General features: G+C 40.2%; 1 protein-coding gene and 1 long non-coding RNA gene across 2 annotated transcripts in view; one reads left to right on the forward strand and one right to left on the reverse strand.

The window, feature by feature from the left end:
* The window catches only part of LOC147008680 (centrosomal protein of 135 kDa-like), a 197590-nt gene extending 184067 nt beyond the window's left edge, over positions 1–13523 (forward strand). The window contains exons 21-22 of the mRNA XM_085864556.1: positions 6890–6994; positions 12669–13523. Of these exons, the coding sequence (XP_085720682.1) occupies positions 6890–6994; positions 12669–12762 (199 nt within the window). The 3' untranslated portion in view covers positions 12763–13523. The remainder of the gene's footprint in view (positions 1–6889; positions 6995–12668) is intronic.
* LOC147008682 (uncharacterized) overlaps positions 1–22281 on the reverse strand; it is an 89000-nt gene that overhangs the window by 54850 nt on the left and 11869 nt on the right. The gene's annotated exons all lie outside the window — the stretch shown is intronic.

Below are 22281 nucleotides of genomic sequence, written 5' to 3' on the forward strand. Positions count from 1 at the left end.
CAGGCCTCGGTAACCATCCGCTCGGGTTACACACGGTTCGAGCACGGTAACGGCTCGTTCCACTCGAGGCCTGCCGAGGGTGTGAATTCCCCGGTAAGCTTTGCCGCATGGGTACTTAGGTATATTGAAGTTGGCAATTAACCCTACTCCATGCGGTCGAATTATTGGCGATTAATGGTCCTGTAAGGGACCCGTACCTTCGGACTTATACGAGGGTCATGACCTAAATTCCGGTGTGTTCGGTGGAACCGACTCTACTGTTCCCCCTAGCGGTCGTGCTCGCCACCGATACCCAGCCCCACAACAATATTGGTGCTGGGCCAATGTCGGTATCAGTAATCAGCACATGCCAATATAGGCAATTTTTTGGTAATCGGCATCGGCCGATTGGAGTCATTGTGAGTGCCAATTACTGATTACAGTACTGTATAAACCTAAAAACCTTGAGTAGCTTTCAAGGGCAAATTTCAACAAACAAATGTTTTTTTAAAACACCGTTAAATTATAGGCGTTTCAAGGAGATGTGCACAAACATTATTCTTTAGAAATAGCTGGCAATCATCGTGTGATGGGTCAGGAAAAAATATTGGCTCGGTAATTTGGATAACATGTTCACACTGCAAACGGCTCGGAAATCAGGTGTTATAAATTTATTTTGCTTTAAAGCTCACAAAGAGAAACAACATAACCTTTCTAAAGCATACCCGATTAATATAAAAGAACTAATTGCTTTGGAAATAGTCGGAAAATGTGATTGCTTGTCTGCTGCTAATGTTAAAAATTAAAACCTAATTTACATCTGATGTACCTCCTTCCTGGCCATACCAAAGTAATGTGTTACCCGAGCAGTACATCTTGACATCATATGTTCCAGGAGTACCCGAATGCATCAAAGCTCAGTTAATTTTGTTTTTTTCACATTTCAAGGTAATGGTTGGTCTCCCGCTGAGCTTGTTAAATCACTGGGTGAGTCGCCCCACTTGTGCGCTGATGATACCACCATTTATAACACTAAGTCAACACTAAGTCGATTTACTTACTGTATGAACGATTGTTTGAATCCCTTTGAACTCGAGGACTCCCTGCACTGTATTTTCTGTAAAACTTGCTTTTCACATGACCAGACATGTATGAAACGTTTCATTTTATATCCGTCAATAGCTTATCAAATGAGCCCATGGTTGCTTATCATTTGTTCAAAGAAATGACAGGACGCTGTGCCGTTCACTACACCAATCAATTAGAGAAATGATTTAAAATCCATCTATTCACAGCTACACAATAGCGTCATTCCATCAATTGCGGGCACGACACCGATCTGGCACAGTGTGGACTTCATATGTGCACATTGCACGAGTACATCATTATTTACCACTTTATAATCGGTATCGGCAGATTTTATTTTATTTTTTTGATTTTTAGCTCATCTCTAACGTAATTCTGTGGAGCTAGTAGGATGGCGTGTCATCCGTCCGTCAGTCCTTAAACACTTGCAACTTCTCCGAAACTGCTGATGGGATTGTGACCAAACTTGGCTAACATGATATTTGGTGTGTTGCAACTCAAGTTTGTTCACGTAATTTAAAAAATCAAGGTCGAAGGGAGTCTATCGAGGGTCAAAATATGTCCAGGTTTGACCCTTCAAAATAGGTATTTGCTTTTTCTTCTGAAACTACACACACAATTTCGATGAAACTTTACCACAAGCTTCAGCACCCTTGATGTACCAAAGTTTGTTCACTGCATTTTAAAAAGTTTGGCCCAAAGGGGTCTATGAGGGATTGGCCCCCAAAATAAGTATTTGCTTTCTTCTCAGAAACAACACACACAATTCCGATAAAATTTGACCATAACCTTCATCACCCATGATGTTCCAAAGTTTGTTCACGACATGAAAAAAATAGTGTCCCTAACATTGGTTCATTGGTGCATTTTGCTGATTCCATCCCATGTTGACTTCCTCCTCAGTATCATTATTCTACCAGTTGAGTACCCAGGTGTATTGCCCCTATTTTATTTCTTTTTTAAAATGGGTAATCATTTATCGTCAAATTTTCTAATTGGCCCAGCCCCTTCGTGGACATGCAAAATTTCGGGTCACTACATTTCATGGTTTTGGAGTTATGGAAGAGACACACGCTGACATTTGTTATTATTAGATGCAAGATGAGTAAAAACTGAAAGGTTGAGTTGAAGTGTAAATACGGTACATGCATGATGCTTCAAATCACCCAAACCCTTCAGGCAAAAAAACATGATATATTTGCATTACAAGATTGTACACATTTTAAACAGGTAATTAGGAACAGTAAGTTATTTCATACACTTTGCCTACCATTGAACTCTCTTGTTTCGATCCAATACACGACGGCTGAAATATTCCCATTCTGATTCAGTTCTTGCAGCACTGTAGCTTCAGCATGCCGTAGGAACGTGAAGTGAGCTGTCCTGTCTTTATTTTGGTTGTATGCCTTTAAGATCCCACGGTATTTCCAATAATAGGCCATTGAAGCCATGTACAGTAAACCCTTGGTTTACGTGGGTTTGGTTTCTGCAGTTTCGACTTTACACATATCTTCTTCTTTATACCGTTCTGTTTTTATGTGGGTCCAGTGTCACTCTCGGTCCAGTCTCGTGTCTTTCCCCTGGTACAGGTTGGTATTCTCCTTCCTCCTCATTGCTTGACACTGCTTAACAACATGGTGTTCTACAATGTAAACTATGCTTTTTGTGGAAGAGGAGTAAATGCTGTTCGGGCCATCGTTTTCAGTTTTACTCGAACCTCTTGCGACGACAATTTCCCCAAACAAAATTGTGTTGACAGCGGTTACAGATGGTACTATGAAGATAAAGTGAAATAAATGGGGAGTGAGAAGGGAGAGTCCCCTGATAAGATTATCTATGGACCTGCCACTGTGCATTTTGAGGGGAGGTCGAGGGGTTTTGCATGTTTGTAAATTTTTAAGAATTACGATGAAAGGAAGAAGCAACAATAAAAGTATGAATTGCACATTTGAGGATTGTCCTCTCGAATAGCAATATTGAAGAAATAGCCACCGATAATTTTAAATTCGGCTACAGAAGCTATTTTTGCTAACATAAAGAGGTGTTCCATTCGGAAGCAGCTCGCTTACCACTCACCAAGCACCCCTCTTCATCACTTGCTCCACTTCCAAGTGGTGAGGCAAGCGGCTTACAAAGCAGTTGATATGGAATGGCTGGCTTGGCAAGTGATAGAAAGCTGTTTGCTTATGGAATACACCCCATAAACCGCTCCTGTACATGACGTGTGAGTTTTTGAGTGAGAACACTGAACCTAACAATCTTTGTGCCATGGGCCCTTGGTCTTGTTTTCCGTGGATTTGGTTTTCCACGGGGGGTTCCAGGAACGTAACTCCTGCGTAAAACCAGGGTTTACTGTACCTATTCTGCAAGATCAAAACACATGTGCACAAGTATCTCGCTGATTGGATCATCAGTTAATGGACCCCACCATCATTGCTGCTTCTGACATATAACCTTGTGTGACCGCTGGGCAGATTAGCAGAAATGAATAGACTGCCCTCAGCCAAAGAGCATACATAAGAAACAAGAAACCCTTGCATACCTAAACAGGTTGCATCTATTCAGTTCACAATTGTGTCTCCAAACTGTCTCACTGCCATTGCTTCCCAGAATCCAGCATACCAGAAATGGTGGAAAATAAAACAATAATATAACAACCAACTCACCACTCCAAATTTGCAACACCACATCTGCTTTGACAAATTTTCTCGAAATCCATGCTGAACTCTCATCAAAACCTCGGCCACGTTCACACAAACATTATTTTGTCCCTTCCACTCCCACCCCTCTTGTCTCATGCCTCCTTGCTGTGAGTTGTGTGTTAGCTCTCATACGAGCCTCGACCAAGGTATACAAAAAAAAAAAAAAAAAAAAAAAAAAAAAAAAAAAAAAAAAAAAATTCCTCACTCTTACACACAGCTCCAGTCAAGACAGAAAAATTAAAAGGCTTCCCTGCATGTCTTCTGTCGCCCACCTCAAACAGCAAGCAATAGACTCACCATCCCTTCATTCTTCAACTCACTCTACCTTCCACTTTTAATCACATGTTCCACCTCTACATTATCTTCCTATTACATGACCAGTTCTCCCAGTATTATCTGGCTTGTTACTGCAAACCAAATGATTTTAGGTCACAACTATGTCACACAAATCTATTATGGGAACACCAACTGCCAGTCTTGGTCTACGTCTACCTCCCAGTCACCAGATATTGCGAACACTCCTCCGTCTCTACTCTTCCTTCCACCTTTGTCAGTATGCCCATTTACACAGATGCCATCATCAACCTTCCACCACCACCTCTTCCACTCCCACACCTTCCCACCCACCACATTTCTGTCCCTTACCTGCTGTTGCACCATCCCCACCATTCCCTAGTCATGATGCCACCTCTCCCTTCCAGTTTCCAATGCTGCTGATTATGCAGTCAATACGTGCTGCAGTGTTCCTCAATCCCCACACCAGTGGGGTTTCTCCTCATCCTGCCCCAACCTCCAAATTCTCAGTTTCGTTTGGAAAAGGGAGCACATCACGTGTTTCCGTCAACAATAAAGAAACTTTGTACTAATGGTTCCAGGACCCAAATCTCATGCTCACTCAATGTTTTCTCTTCATCCTCCCACCACATCCAAGCCTGCTGTTACATTTGCCTAACTTCCTTCACAAACCTCTCTTCCTTTTTCATACCTCCCTTTCCACCATTTTCCTTACCTCCTTCATATCCTTCTTTCTCCACCAAGCATGCTTGGTCCACCCTAACTCTTCCTTACCATTCTGCAACCACCACTCCAAACATCTGCTTCAACCACACCTCCATTTCATCCACATTAGCTCTCGTATCCAACACACAATTAGCTTTCTGCTCACGGAAAGCACCCATCACCACTTGCTCACATAATCCTGTAACATCATGAATCCCTGCACCTTTGCCATCTTGAAATCGTAATTGTCATGGTTGTTGTTGGAAACCAGAACTTCCCACCTTGCTCATCAAAAGCAATATTTGTTCGACATTGTGGTAACTCTAGCCATTTTCTCACAAGCCTACTCACAAGAATCTCCATTCTCTGTACAAACCCTTTAGGGATATCATCTACCATCAAGAGCCATCATAGTTGTGGCCTTGATCCAAAATTCAAACTACATGGCATTCATAAAATACATACCCCATACAGTCTTGAGAAGGACTTAGTGCAAGCCAACTCTTCTGTTTTGTTTTATTTTTTTTTGTATCTCTGGCCATTAGGCTTTGTTTAATTCACCATGTAAGTTTTAAGGGGGTGTGCATCATCCAAGTAATATGAGCGATATCAATTGGTCATGTAACGTGGTAAAGTTTCAATTTCCTTTGTTGAACAGTTTTCGATATACGCTCTTAACAAAATGCAGACACGTACATTCGTGACCAATTGCGCAACTCCACTTTTCGGTTCATGCGCGTTGGGCAAAAATCACTCACAGAACGACACTTGGGAAAACAGAACAAAGTAGAATGGCACTCAGTGGAGTGCATACCTTCGCCAGGCTGAACAGTTTACGTTTTGTATCTCAGTGACATGCTGGATCTGAATCAAAATCTAATCCTCTTGTTCTCATCACTGAACCAACTCAAATCCACCAAGTTTTGTCATAACTCGTCCACAACTTTTTGAGATATCGTAAAATATATAGTTTTTAACCCTACCTTTCAATTTTAGAAATTAGGCCTCTATTAACATTTTTGACCTCAAATATAGGTGGTGGTAAAATTCAATGAAGTGACTTGAAAATTCTGTTTAAATTTCAAAGTTGGCCTACATTGACCTTTTCGCCTATGTTGACCTTGTGGCCATTGTTGATTTTCAGAAATAGTTAGTGGTTTAATTCAGCGACATGATATGCAAATCATGTTCTAATTTCAAGTCAATCGGATGAAAATTGAGGATTTTAGAAATCTAGCCTATGTCGGCTTTTGGGCCTATCTTGACCTCAAAAATAGTTGGTGGTTGAATTTAGTGACATGATATGCCAATCGTGTACAAATTTCAAGTCGATCGGATGAAAATTGACAGTTTTAGAAATATCAGCCGATGTTGACCCTTTGGCCTATGTTGACCTCAAAAGAGAGACCGCTATATCACATGGTCATGTAACATGTGGTGAAGCTTCAATGTCCTTCGCTCAACAGTTTTCGATGTACTCTCAACAAAATGCAGGCACGTACAACGTACCTACGGCGTATGTACGACATACGTACGCAACCATTCGCTTAACCCCACTTATCGCTTCATGAGAACAGGGTAACAACAATGCTTCAATATATTAAAACAACAATGCAACTAAAGCTGTCAAATTGTCTCAGTTCTTGCAACATGAGCTTTACCTTCACCTCTTCCACCCTTGGCTCATTGCCCAGTTACACCATATACCATCTTCATAGTTTTAGATTAGAGCCTCCTTGAATCATGATTGTACCACCTCTCCTCCCAACACTAATTTGTGCTCTGTCAGATAAAATGGGATACTGGGCTCTGTCAGCTTCACTGACCTTTCTACCTTTTACATACCTTCATCCCTTCTTGCATCAAAGTGCTCCACAGGTGCCTTTTCAGGACTTCTCTTCTTTTCTTCACACCAACCTCTCCACCATAATCCTTCCTTCCTTAAACCTGCTTCTCCTTACCAAAATTATTGGTTCAACGCTTTCTGCTTGTATGCTGCACTCGCTCTTCTTTCAAGATCCCTTAATCAGCGATAACCTTCATTGAGGTGTGTGTTGTGTTGTATATAAATTGGAGATGTCTGGTTGCTAATTCTTGCCTTTTCTTTTTCTTGTTGCTGCCAGAATTAGTCATTCGCAAGAGATTTCCCAGCTTCGACAAAAAGCAGCCCAGCTGGAGACAGAGCTTGATGCCACAAAGAGGCAACTTATCACAGCACGTTTTGAGAGGTATTGTATTGTGCCAAGTCTTTGCAGTTTTGGTCATGCTGTAATTCTCTTTGTGCAATATTTCATTGAATGTTGTTACGCGTTGTCCTTTGGGGCACCGCAGCTATTGCACCGGTAACATAGACGGCGTCATGACAGAAAATAAATAGACACGACTGTCCCCTTCGTGGTGTTTTAAGAGTGAAACCAACATTCGACAGGAGATAGAAGGGTAACTATATAGGGAATATTTATTAATCCCAAATGTCTATGTTAACCACTATAATACTACTTAAATGTAACACTTGATTAAGTTCCTAAGAATCCCCAAATTAAATATGTACAAATGTCACAGACAACAAAAACAAACAACTTAAGACTCTCGTTGTGGCAACTTAGCTCAAGCAAGCAATTTGTACAGTAAACCCCAGCAGGGTTATAAATGGGTGAAAGGTGAGTAACTCAAAGTTAACAATTTCTTTATCTGATCCATTTCCTTCATCTTTGGCTGTTTCTCTACTTCCAGTTCTTTCTCCACTTGTCATGAAAATAATCAATCACTCTAGTGCATCATCTTCAGTTCTGTCCTCATTTACATGAGCGTCAATAGTTTCCATCTTCATGAAACCTTCACTTGACACAAACAATATTCAAAATTACAGACTTCTTTCTCTTTTGTTTTTACATTTACTTGACCATCCACAATCAATTTTGGTATTTCTGGACCTCCTCTCAAATGGTTTGAATATCATTCTTACAGATCAAGTACATCTCCCGTAACGAGTGTTTATGATTTACCAGTACAATTAACCAACTTCTCAGTATTCCCAGGGATCCTGTCGCTCCAGAAGAATCGTCCAATGAACCCACCTACCTTTTTACATACAGGGTGTGCCATGGAAACATCCCATAAAAATATCCACAATGCATGCGCATTCATTTTTATTCTGAATTGCATCGAACTTCAGGAACATGTGCTACATTTTGTATAACGTGTACCAAATATCAAACTGTAACTTGTAAAATCTAGTTTGGCTCTCGGTCGATCACATGCTCCAAATGTCCACCTCTGCACTGCATAGAGATTTGAACATGATGGGGGAAGTTGTTGATTACATGCTGACATTTGGCAAGTGGGATGCACCGAACTTTCTCTGTGATTGTTTGTTTCAGCTCAAAGATTGTTCTTCCAGTTCACTTGGCCATTCAGTAAAAATTGAGCCTCATCGGACAACCAAATAACATTGAGAAAACCAGGCTCCTCTTCAATTTTCTCCATAAACCACAGAGCCATGTCAAGATGCTTGTTTTTGACTGGTTTAGTGAGTTGGTGTCTGACTTGTATTCTGTGTGGATAATGTTTCATGTCATGATGGAGAATCCTCCTGAGATTTGACACTGTCAGCTCTCGACTGTGGTTCTCGTCCAGTTGAGGTTCTCGACTGTGGCTGCGAAGCGACCTTTTTGGATTGTTTCACCCTTCCTGTTGGATCCTCTCAATGACCTCAGGAGTTTTCATCAGAGGGTGTCCAGAATGAGTTGGTCTGTCTGTTGATTTTGAGTTTAAGTTGTGCACAGGTACATGCTCTTGAAATTTCTTTGGTCCATTTAAATATTCTCTGTTTGCATGGAGTGTCTCTGCATTTACATTTCTTCTTGAACTTCCTTTGAGTATCGAAGAAGGATTGTGTTTTGATGTAGGATTCTACAGATATAGCCTTTTCATCATTTGTCCAAAGCATCATTTCCTACAGGACCTCAGTTACCAGGGTCCTGTGGGGGGTGGTATTTTAGGAGGGTTAGTTGTATTCTGTAGTTGTTGTGGAATTTTATTTTTAACGTTTTAGACGACTCGATGTAAATCCTATTACTCAAATGAAAGACACCGATTAATTCACTGTCCACAACAGAAAGTACTTTCCTTCAGAGAAAATTTTATTTTAACTTGGTACCAAGGACTTCAAAAACACTCAGATGTAAGCATCCACATTGAATTCTTCCCTCCTGCAGATTACTTTTTCTGGCATTTATATACTTTGGGAGAGTGGAGAGGGTCTGATAAGCATATAGGTAAAAGAACACAGAAATATAGTACGTGTCCACTAACTGGACAGCGAATGACATAATTAATGGCAAAAGTTGCGGTGTTATCAAGCAGGTCACCTTGGACTTGGAGAGAATGAAACAAAAGTCCAGAAGTGGGACAAAGGAATACAGGATAAGACATTAGGCTATAGTTTAACAAAAAATGAATTCAGCAGGCAATAAGTACATGAGTGATACCAGTGAGACAAACAGCAAAGGTTTCTTGTCTAAAGAGGAATATTCCCCATCAGTGGAGTTGGGTATAAAGTAGCTTGAGTTCATATTAGTGGGGCAACTGAGCTAAATATAGCATAACAATTGTGCATTTTGTGAGGAAAGCACCAAATTTGGCACACTAGTAGCCTATCATATTATGAACAGATTTGGATATTGGGCCATCTCAAAATTTTTGATGGCAGTGGAAAATGGCTGCCACAGCCATCAGCGGCTGAATTTGAGATGGCCCAATATCCAAATCTGTTCATAATATGTTAGGCTACTAGTGTGCCAAAATTGGTGCTTTCCTCACAAAATACACAATTGTTATGCTAAGTTGCCCCACTATATCTAACTGAGATTAATGTATTCAATCTTCGTTGGCATCGCAAGAATGCACTCAAAAGTTATAGGGTTTTGGTGTCACAGCAAAGTTTCCAATGAGAAATGGGAGGGAGTTTTCTCCAAAATGCAACATGCCTGCCAGAAATAATCTTTCACAAGTTATGTTGTGTCATTTTTACAATTTCCGAATCCCATAAAATTAAAGACTCCATTGAGTGCACGTATATGAAGATAGTTGAATGCTTGAAGTATCGTTGCACCTCTTAACAATAGAACCGTTTTTACAGCCATTTTCCCTGCTGTGCAGGGGTTTGGCTTTTTCTTGAGGCAATGTTTTATGGCCGGATGCCCTTCCTGACGCTAACCCTGGTCGCCTCTTACACAACACACAGGAATATGGTACACCTATTCTAACTGGGGCATACAATGGGACCAGTACACTGGCACTCATTTCGCCGACCTCGGAAGGATGACAGGCTGAGTCAACCCCCTGGTGTTAATTCAGCAGCCAACGGGGCTTAAACTCAGGACCCTTGGATCCCAAGCCGCCACCCTAACCACGAAGCCAACACCAGGCTTCTCTAAACAATATAACATATATATATATATATATATATATATATATATATATATATATATATATATATATATATATATATATATACATGGTAGTCATTTTGAATATTAATGTGGGGTTAAAAAGCATTTATACCTTCCAATAGTTGTTGGTTCGGTTTTATAAAATTGTATTCTGGTAAATAAAGTCATTTTAACATGAAGATGTTGGCGTTGGAATCCTTTTATTAAACTGGTACCCATTCTATGCCAAAAAAGTAAAAATAGGGTAACCATTTTGAATTGATTAAAGGGTTAAAATCAAAAAATCGAATCAAGCACACTATAAAATATAAAGTCCGCTTGAATGCCAGCCGTTAACACGAAGTGCTTCCATTACCCTTTTCTAGCAATTTTTTTTTTCCCAAATCTGACCGGGTGCACTCCCTTACAAACGTAAAAGTATGTTCAATTTTAGATAATGTTTCTTATAGTGGGAGGAGGCTAAGGGATGGTTAAGATGTTTGTTTGCAGTGGTTTCATTTTTGCACGCTTTGAGAAGTTGTGGTTGAGGAAAGGAACTAGTTAATGGTGGTGAAGGTAGATCAGGTCAGGTATGGGAGCATGCGCTGGAGCAGCGCGTCGTGCTGGCCTTGAAGCCTGAGTCCGTTGCGTTTTTCACGCGGCAATGGCAGGAACCCTCACCTTGAGTTCCAGTAGCGATACCAGCATACAGCCCCGCAGAGTGAGTTTTTGTTCATTTTTATTTTGCTCATTTAAGTAAGATTAAGCTGTCACATAACATGCAAGAGATTTATTTTAATTTGTATCATACTGATATTAATAAATAGCATTCCTCTTAAAATATGCATGTTAAAATATTGTCGCGTTTTTCGGCCCAAGAGAGCTTTGGTGAATAAACAGAGCAGCGAAGCCGAATCACTGAAGCCTCAAGGCCTCATGAATAGCCAAGGTGTTTTATTTTACCAGGGCAACACACCAGAGCAGAGGATTCAACCCAGAAGATTCGTCCTGTGCTTCAGTGGAAATCTTAATCACCCTCACAAATGAAGATGTTAATTAAAACAATTTATTAACCCAATGTAAGTCTAGTGTACTGGATTGGTCAAGCATGGCAAGATGATAAAACGTGTGTGGCTAGATGGGCGGGCACCAGCAAAAGGTGGATCTGTCAACGATCTGTGGCCGCAAACTGGAAGTCGGGCAGGAGCTGCCAAACGAGAGAGTCTTCCGGAGCAGTATTTCCAACACATTTGACGACACAGAGGATGATGCCCCTGAGGAGGAGAGGCTGTCAACCAACAACTTTGAGAGCAACGACGAGAACAATCTTGTTTACCGACTCTGATGAATTCCGAGGTCTCTTCGATGAAGACGCTGATAATGAGTTCCTGAGCTTTTGATTTAAAAGCAACCCCCGAACAGCCCTTTAAAGGGTTACGTTATTTCGAGAAAGTAAGCATGAAAAAAGAAGAAAATCACCAAACACGCTTATTTATGTCTTCGTCTTCCTCTTCTCTCTCCCGACATACTGTTTCATTACCAGTGCTGCTTTGGGCCGACAGAGTTAATGGATGGACACATTTGGCTGCTCAATGTTCTTGTACTTTTGTTTCAACACATTAAATTATGGAAATTAAGCATTAATTAATGGTTCAATAAATTATTACAAACAATTTTCTCTTTTTGGGGGGGGGGAGAGTGTGGGAGGGGGGAGTGTGGGAGGGTGCAGTGGGTCGAGATTTCTTGATATACTAGACATCTGAATTGAAGTTGATGCAACCTATGTACAGTATATGAATTGTGTAAAGGTCAACATTTTTTTTTCGGGGAGGGGGGGGTGACAAATCAACCATGTGCCTTGTGTCTGCAGGTGTGCCTTAAACATGGGAATTCACTAGTACAGCAGTCTAATTTTATTTCATTAGTTTTAAAGTGTGTGTGATGTGTTCTATTAACTTAAGGAAGTCTTTTCATGTAATCTTTGTAATTTCATGAAATGTTTCTTTCCAATAGAGAACAACAAAATATCTTTTTTTTTCTTGCTCTCCCCTCTCCCCCTCTTCCCTCTCCTCTTATCCCCCCTCCCCCTCTCCCCCTCTCCTCTCTCCCCCTTCTCTCGTTGTCTCTTTCTCTCTCTGTCTCTGCCCTGCTTAGTTTATTCCCTTTTTGGTTTGTCTAAGTACTGCTTTTTATCCATTGTCAGTTCATCATCTTCGAACCCTCTGTCACTCACTCTTCCTTGAGCTTAGATTTTCGATACGAATTTTAAAATCTCTTTGAATATTAATGTAATAATGCATTAAGAATTCCTGTTACTGTTTAATAAATTATTATAATTGTTGTGAGGAACAGCTTTATTGAAAAGTGTGTGTGTGTGTGTGTGTGTGTGTGTGTGTGTGTGTGTGTGTGTGTGTGTGTGTGTGTGTGTGTGTGTGTGTGTGTGTGTGTGTGTGTGTTTTATTCCCTGTAGGGAGCATGCAGCGCAAGACCTCAAGCGACACGGCATCTCCTCCACCCTCTCTCCCTTCAGTTCATCACAAAGCCCGAACTCCCACTCGTCATAATGTTCAAAAGACTAGAGTGCATATTTTGGTCTCGCTCCTTTTTCGAGTGAGGAACAAGTAAATTGTCTGACAAGATACCATGCATATTGGTGTTGCATACAAATATTGCTATAACTCATTGCTCCAAACAAGGTGGCTAAGAGTAATTCAAGATAATATCTTGTTTGATGACATCATCAGTTTTGCAAATGTTTTTGATATATATATATATATATATATATATATATATATATATATATATATATATATATATATATATATATATATATATATATATATATATATATATACAGCGTCCCCACATTTCAATATGGGTTGCACAAAATGAAATGATTTTACGTCTTGTATAAACCAGGCCTTTGTATATCATGTTGCACAATTTCAACATTCTGTTGCTAAAATTGAGCTTTCGTAAACTTCATGTTTTTACTGTGACTTTTTAGGCCTTGCTCAACTATTTATATTTTCTTATTTTAGCCTGGAATACATTTTGAGTAAATATTTTATACTTTGGTAAGCACTTAGATCTTATCACCTCTCTTACCATGCGAGCACGCGCGCGCACACACACACACACACACACACACAACTTTAATATCTTATTTTTTGTTTTCCAAACCATCATTGTACAACTTGTCTCCTATTATATTCAGCTAAGGCATTGTTCACTTTGTGTTTTGAATGATTTGGTAATATTTACCTCTATACCTATGCCATTGGTTTGTAAAAAAACAGGTTAATAAAATGTTTTTTGAAACAAATATTGTAATTCATTGTTATATTATATTAGTTATTATGAGAGCCATGAAAGTTGCCTACTTTGTAAGCATATCTTTGTTACAAAATTCTCGACTCTTGGGCTGCCGTACTTACTTACTGCAGCCATCAAAAAGTGTTAAGAAAACAAATTTTGTTGTCCCCAAGTCTGGCTTCGTTTTACGTTTTCCTAATTAATTGCAATCTATATATCTGTCAAATTCAAGACTTGATCATCATGTCTATTTCCTGTCTGATATCACATTCATGTAAACTTGTACTGCTGTACAAAAGTCTGACATTTAGATTTTTTTTTTCTGCTCTGATGTTGAAGGAAACTAAAACTTCATGTTCAATGCAAATACACCTTTATGAAAAACAAAATGTTGTTCAATTAAACAAGTTTATACACAATAAACCTTGATATAAAGTAATGGCAAGTATGTCTACCCTTTTCCTTCAAAACCATTGGAATTCTTCGAGGGACACTTTAAAATAATTTTGTTATAAACTCTTGTGGAATTGTGTTCCACATTTCTTCAAAGAGCTTCCAAAGATAATCTAAGTTCCTTAGATTATTTTTATCCCCATGCTTTAAAAATCAAAAAAACAGGGGGGATATTATTTTGGCTCCGTCTGTCTATCTGTCTGTCACGCTATCTCCTCCTAAACGGTTATGCAGAAATTCACTAAACTTGGTAGTTATAATCACCACATGGGAAGAAGGTGTGCGAGCAGTTTCATTTTTGGCCCCGCCCTCCTGGGACTCTGGGTCAGGGTCAAAGGTCCAATGCCAAAAAATGCAATTGCAAGCACATTTTTACCTCCTCTATGAAGGAGAACCAGGTTATATTTTCACCGCCTTTCTATCTGTTTGTCTGTGTACAGGATATCTCAAAAAGTTGTGGACGGATCTGGATGAAATTTTGTGAATCGGTTCGGTGTTTGTGTGACAAGGACGAATTGATTGGATTTTGGTGAACATCCGGATCCGGATCCGACTACTCGAATTTTTTAAGTGATTCTTCACCATTGAGAGATCGGGCGAAAAACGATATACATTATAGCATGATATCTCAAAAAGTTGTGGACGGATTCAGATGAAACTTGGTGGACAGGTTGGGTGTGTGACAAGGAAGAACTGATTAGATTTTGGTGAAGATCAGGATCTGAATATGAGAATTATTTAATTTCAAAGTTATTCTTCGCCATTGAGAGATAGGACCAAAAACGATATAGTACTGTATGGCATGATATTTCAAAAATGTATTGGGCCTGATATGTTCTCGTGGATCAGGCATTACGTGGCAGAGGTATGCGCTCTACTGTGTGTCCTTCTAGTTTAATGAAACTGTATTTATGCAATCAACACTGGGGGACGCATGAAATACGGAACAATTTTTTGGGATTTGACCCCCGGATCATTCCCCATTACATTGGTCGGGACTTAGCATCAATGATCAAAACGGAAGATTTTTTTTTAACTGAAAATTTTATATTGGGTCATTCCTGGTGGAACATTTTACCATTTTTCAACTTTGCTTTAGGTGGGGAGCATGGGGATTCGTGGTAGCGTGCCATCGACTTCGCTCTCGTTTACTTTGTCATTGTCCCATGCACCTTCAATTATATTGAGATATCATAAGTAAAGTGGTTAATGATAAAAGCAAGATGGTCGGCTTAATAAAGTTATTTTGTGTCAACATTTACACAAGAACAGTCAGGAGAATTGCCAGTAGCTGAGAGTATCTGTCAAGGAAGTGAGGAAGGGCTTTTTCAGAAGATCCAGGTTGGAGTGGAGGAAGTAAAGGAACAGCTAGGAAATCTAAGAGTCAATAAGGCTCCGGGTCCAGATAATATGCACCCGAGAGTATTGCGGGAGGTGGCTGAGCAGATAAGCAAGATGTTAACGGATATTTTTATTAGCTCCTTGGAATCATGAGAGGTACCGGAGGATCGGAGGAGAATCAAATGTAACACCATTATTTAAGAAAGGATCCAGAGAATAATTGGGGAACTATTGACCTGTTAGTTTGTTTAGTTTGATTTTGGTTGTGGGGAAGGTGTTGGAGACATTAATTCGGGATCAGATGAGGAACCATTTAAATAAATACAAACTAATTAAAGATAGTTAGCATGGGTTTATCAAAGGTAGGTCTTTAACAAATCTATTACAGTTCTCTGAAGCAGTTTCTAATTGGATGGTTAAGGGAATGGCAGTGGACGGAGTACATCGAGACTTTCAGAAGGCATTTGATAAGGTACCACATCGGAGGTTGTTAGTCAAAGTGAGGGCTTGTGGAGTGGCTGGACAGGTAGCTAATTGGATTGCAAACTGGCTTAGTGATAGGAAGGGAAGAGTGACTTTGAGTGGGATGATGTCTAGCTGGGAAGATGTAAGTAGTGGGGTACTTGCGGGGGCAGTACTCGGACCATTACGATTCATTACTTACATCGATCTCAGAAGGCGCGTTTTGGGCCTGTAGACACAGTGGGCATGCAGAGTCGATTTTTCAATATTAGGGCTGCGATTCTGGAGAGTTTTGCTTTGTTGAAGATGCTGTAATTGCTTTCTTTGTCTTTCCATTTGATTCAGAGTATCCTACAGAAGAATTGTTGCTGAAAGCTCTCCAATGCCTAAATATGCCATTCATATGTAACACAGGTTTAATTGATATTTAGGAGAGTGTAAACGACAACTGCTTTGCAGACCAGTATCTGTCCCCTTGCGAAAGTCCATGCCGTCAAACATTTGGCAGCAGATATTTCTGAAGGAGTTCCTGGCACATCTTGATTTTATACTGAATCTCCTTCTCAATGGTGTCCCCTGGAGAAAGATTGCTGCCTCGATGAGAGAACTGTTCAACAACTTCTCGGGTCTCTCCGTTGGTGAAATTGAGGGCACCACAATCTGTCAACGGGCAGGTCAATGGAGAACTTTGGTCTTTAAGTTATTGGAGGACTCTTTGGATTCAGCGAGAGTCCCAACTCATTACATGCAGGATTCAAGAGGTTGAGGGTTGTTTGGATGTGTTCAGCTGCAGATCTTTGACATGTTCGACAATCACCTTGACTTTAGTAGCTTTGAGTCAGGTCAAGTTGAAGAGTTTCCCATCGAGGCGGTATTGAATTGTCACACCAGGTGGCAGTTGATCTTGAATAAGTTCTCTGCATCAGTCAGGGCACCACCGACACCCATAAACGCAAATAATTAATTCGGTGTTAAATTCCACTTATTAACACCCAATGGGATGAACAAACGTTTTTCATTTATTGAGTTTTCTTTTCCCAACTATTTTTCTTTCTTTCTTCTAAACTGCTTGTCCATTTCAGTTTCTTTATTAATTTATATTAATAATATATATATGTATTGTTCTTTTTTTTGTGTACGTTTTATTTATTTCCCTTTTCTCATATTCCTTTCATGGTGCATCCTCTCTGTGACACTTGACATTTCTCCCTCGTCCAAGAAAAAGTGTCTTTGACCTCTGATACTCATTGACGATACCCTTGCCTTGCTCGTCCCACTTGACCCTTGCCCCTCCCTAATTAACTTTTTTCTTCTCAAAATAATACCAAATACAATTGTTACTCATTCCTTGAAACATTCAGTCCCAAAACAATTAATTTTTTCCTTTCATCTCCCCTTTGTCCTCCTCTCCTCAAACTCCGTCAACTCTAATCTTTTGAGTGGCAATCTGTTTTATTTTAGTTTATTTACAGGATCTAAGGCTCGGAGTGGAACTGAAAGTTTAAAATGTTTTTTTTTTCTCCCTTTACTCCCATTTCCAAATGTATTTCCCAAATCATGCTGCCTGTTCTTCCCTCACTTTGTTTAAGGCCTGGTCACACCTTGACGTTTTAGCCAGCGATGGCAACGTATTAAAATGTATCTAAAACGCTGGCTGACGTTGAACTTTTGATGTTTTTTTTTTAAAGATTCGGATGTATTCATAGTGACTTGGTCTGATGTATAACGCATTGGTAACGGACACAGAACGTTTCGTTGTGTTATAGATAACTTATACCAACGAATGCTGAACCTGTTGTCGGCCTACACAACCGATGCCCAACGATAGTCTAACTTAGGCATAGCGCGTTGCACGCATCGCCGACGATGTCGTGACGTAGCCTATTAAAAGGCTGACGCACAACGATTCGAATCATAACTGCCGTAGAAATGGAAGGGTCAAAATCGCGGTCACACCTTGGCGATCTTGCCAGCGTATGCCGACGTAACAAAAAATGTGTCTAAAACGTTGGGGCACGTCAAATACGGTATGGGTAAGTTTGGTATACGTGAGTAGAACGCTAAAGTACGCTATCATACGTCGTAGTAAGTAGAGTACGTCAAGAAATTTTAAACATGTTCAAAATTTTACGATGTACTCGGCGTATGACACACGTTCTGCATGCGATGGGGATAAGTTGTACACGCGATATGTGGACGCTTACACACGTCCACAAAGGTTACTTATAAGCTACTTACAAGTCGAAACACGTCGCGGTAATGTCTTTTTTACGCGAAACTTATTTCTAACTTATGTTTGACGTGCTTTGAACCAATTCTGTACGTAGTCCCAACACACATCGACGTATGTAGACGTATTCCAATGACGTCTTCCGGTCGACAAAATAAAAAAAAATGAATGTGTTTCTAGCTTACAACTGCCATATAAAGACGTGTTCCCAGTGGTTTTGGGAATTGGTATATAAAAATGCTGCTCATAAAAGGGGAACCCAACAGTGTTTTCGAGTCCTTTTTGAGTCGATGTCCATGTCAGCAGTAACAGTATCAGTATCAGTATCAGTATCAGTATCAGTATCAGTATCAGTATCAGTATCAGTATTAGTATTAGTATTAGTAGTAGTTTGTTCATGTTGGCAGTAGTAGGTGAGTGTGAGGGGGAGGGTGTGGGTTATGATGGATCGTCCTTGCGTCCGCGTGTCCACGGGTAGGTTCATAGGCTGCCACTCAACGATTTAAATGGCTGCATCTCCACTATTGAAAGTAGACGCTTGCGCTCAACAATTGGATTTTTTTTACACTCAACGACTTTTAAACGGTACCACTCAGCTAGTTTCATTGTTTACAATGAACGATTTAAATTGCTGTCACTCGCCTTTGTTTTGTTTTTTTTGTTTTTTTTTTTGACGCTGGGGTTTGGAAATTTGAAGCGTTTCTTCTGAACGTGTTAAAACGCTCAAACTCGACTATTTTAAATAGACGCTGCCAATGGACAATTGGAATCATAGCCAAGCTAGACATCGAAGTGTGAACATCCTCGTCATGCCGAAGAAAAGTTTGAAGAATGCTGCAAATAAGTGTCCAGGCCGTGGCCGTGGACGCTGACGCAAGGACGATCCATTATACCGACGTCTTTCAGTCTATGAGTAACTTAAAAGTAACGTCTGTCGACGTGTGGCAACGATCGCGTAACGTGCCAACAACACGTTAATCATAGGTTAGAAATAAGTTTCGGGTACGCTAAACATTACCTCGGCGTGTCTCAACTTATGATTAACTTACAAGTAGCATGTGTTGACGTCTGTCAACGATCGCAGACCGTGCATACAACTTGTGGCCAGCGTAGCGGAACGTGTGAGTCATACGCCGGCATACGTCGTGAAATTTCAAGCATGAAAAAATTTGAGGACAACCGAAAAGTACAAGTTTAAAGCCAACGTACAACAACGTATGGCAACGTACTACGACGTATGGCAACGTACTACGACGTATGGCAACGTACTACGACGTATGCCAGCTTGCTCTCAATGTTATCAAAACTTACCCATAACGTATTCAATGTGTGCCAGCGTTTTAGAAAAAAAAAAATCAAAAATCGGCATACGTTGGCTAAAACGTCAAGGTGTGACCGGGCCTTTAATTCCTAGATTATCTAAAATCTGTGTCCTATCTCCCATCATATTCATACAGCGCTCTCTTTCTTCGTGTCTTTAATCACCCTTCCCTCCATCCTGGTCATCATGTAAGTATTCATCTTGCTGATCTGGGAATCCTGAAAACGATTACCGGTTTGTAGCGAGTGCAGAATCAGAGTGGTGAAGCCCCTCACATGAGTATCCTCTCCTTTGTTTTCTGTCGGTGTTAAACTTTTTTAAAAAAGGGTTCAAACGTCTTTCCACCGACAGTATTTATCAAGAGAAGGAAAATTTGCTGTTGCCTTTCAGGATGAGACATGTATTCACAGTTCAGTGAGCGAATGTGCTGCTTGTTCTGCATTTTCTTCCTCACCATCTAAAACCTCCTTTTGTTTGGATCACTTCTTACCTGTCAGTCAAGATACACACACTTCTCCTTTTAGTAATAGACGATTGACTGGACAGTATCAGTGTGTGTGTGTGTGTGTGTGTGTGTGTGTGTGTGTGTGTGTGTGTGTGTGTGTGTGTGTGTGTGTGTGTGTGTGTGTGTGTGTGTGTGTGTGTGTGTGTGTGTGTGTGTGTGTCATCTCCACATGCGGGTTTCAGAAGGTGGTACAGAGTCCTGCCAGGTGTCGACGTATCCACCTCCATCTCAGTGAGGGATCATGATGTGAAGTTTTCTCTTCTCAAAGTTTTGTTCCGAGGGCTCTTTTGAGGATGTCACCGAGCCACGGACAGCTAGCAACTAGTTTGTTTGTAGTAATATTCACTGGGATGGTTTTCAAGATCTCTTTAAGATTCAACTTCCAGGATCTTTTCACTTCATTTTTGAGATGTTGGTGTTTGATCATTTTCTTAATTTCTGTGCTGTTTCGGCCAAAATCGCTGGGTACTGACACCTCGATTAGCAATGTTTGTTTTTTTTGTGCGTAATCTTGGTGTTAGCAAGACTTTTCAAGGTTGAATAGTGTGAAAATACAGAAGTGTCACCCATCAGAAGTATTATAGGCATGTTGTTGCCAATAATGATTTCATTGATATTCAGGTCACTACATGTGTATTCTTGGTTGCAAGGAGAAGCTGATACAGTTGAATATTTGTTAGTGGCAAAGGCAGGTGGATGATTTTTTTTTGTGGCACGGCTGTAATAACTTCCTCTCATGATGAGATCTAGATAAGGTACATATGGGATGTCATGATGCTGGATTGAGACACCCTGGTTTGTTTGTTTATTTATTTACTTACTTGCTTCCAGATCTCACCCTTCCTTTACTTTGGTAGTTACGTTTTAGTAATTAAGTTTCTCAAATTGGAATGATCAAGAAGTCGGAAGACTTCTTATGTCAGGATGGCGCGGACACTCCACTGGCTCGACACAACATAAATCCTCAAAAACAAAATCTACCAAGATAGAACTTACAAACCTATAAATTACCTACCAGTCATCTGCGGAGAATTCCGCATCCAATAACACTCATTAAACTTTTGGACATCATTGAACAAGAAAAATGAGACCCAAAAGTGCCTGTTTGTCATTCTTCTTATTCTTCTGATTCTTTTCTGACAGCCAAATTCAAAATTTGTTGAAGCTACAAACTGGGTTTGTGGTGAGATGGTGCAAACTAATCAAAATTTTAATAGCTTGAAAGGATTCCACGAATAGTACGCGAAACTGCCATCCTTTGTAAACGGATAGGAAGGGATCAGAGTTGTGGGTGGGACTATGACTGTCAATCAGCATGATGGGGTGGGACTGCAAGACATATTTGGGACACACATCAAGACCCCGATGACCCTTAAGACCTTTCATATCCTTTAGACTCATAGAACCTTAAGACCTTTAAACCCTTGAAGTCCCATTAAACCCCTTAAACCAAATCACCATTTAGACCCCTTCCTTAAACCAATCAGACAGATTTTAGACAGCTTGGACCCTTTGCCCATTTAAAGGTTTAGACCACTTGACCTTCCTTTTCAGACCCTTTTTACATGTTTTAGAGTTTCAACCCGTTTGATACGAACTAATATTGGAACGTACCATTTCGACCATCTAGATTCTAGAACCTTAAGCCACACCACACAAACATCTACGGTCTTCTTACAAAATACAGACGACACTTATTTTCAGCAAGTAATGCACAAACTCGACCCACCCAGGGGCTGGGTTCTCTGCTAGTCGTTAATAAACACGCTATTGTCACATACTCTTGGCAAGACACTTTGAACCAGAAATTACCATTGCATCAATTTAGTTGCTTAATTAGCTTCAGCAAAGATTGTACTTCACTTCAAATTCTCCTTTTGTACCCATATCATTCCACCTGAGAGATGGGGGGGGGGGGGGAGGAGGGACTGCTCGTGTTTAATGCAACACAAATCTGAAGGATAAAAACAAATTCTGTGCAATAACAATGAAATTCTCCAGCATGCAAACACATTTCTAAAAAAAAAAAAGTTAAGAAACAAGTAATAACTAGCATCCGTTGAAGACAAAGTCTTCGATATCCCCCGCCATAGTAAACGAGGATTAACAAACTTATATTCCCTAAGTGCGTGCAATACGTATGTGAAGTTTCCCTTTGATCTGACCAGCTGTTCTGGAGAAGAAGATGTTTGAAGGTTTTAGGGTAAATTCAATATAGCCACCAAACCATGTGACCTATCAATTAGAAATTAATAAACTTCTGAAAGGATGTGTTGGGGAAAGTGTATGTGAAATTTTGCCTCAATCTGTCCAGCCGTTCTGGAGAAGATTTAAAAAATTTATTAATTTTCAATCCCAGATGGCTGACGAACCGTGTGACCTATGACATCATAAATTTACATTCTGCCTCCAATCCTCCAGTGTAATACGTGTGTGAAGTTTCGTGTTAATCAGGT

Source organism: Eptatretus burgeri, chromosome 18 (genome assembly GCF_056783735.1).
Source record: "Eptatretus burgeri isolate ZD-2024b chromosome 18, Ebu_testis_v1, whole genome shotgun sequence".
NCBI lineage: Eukaryota > Metazoa > Chordata > Myxini > Myxiniformes > Myxinidae > Eptatretus > Eptatretus burgeri.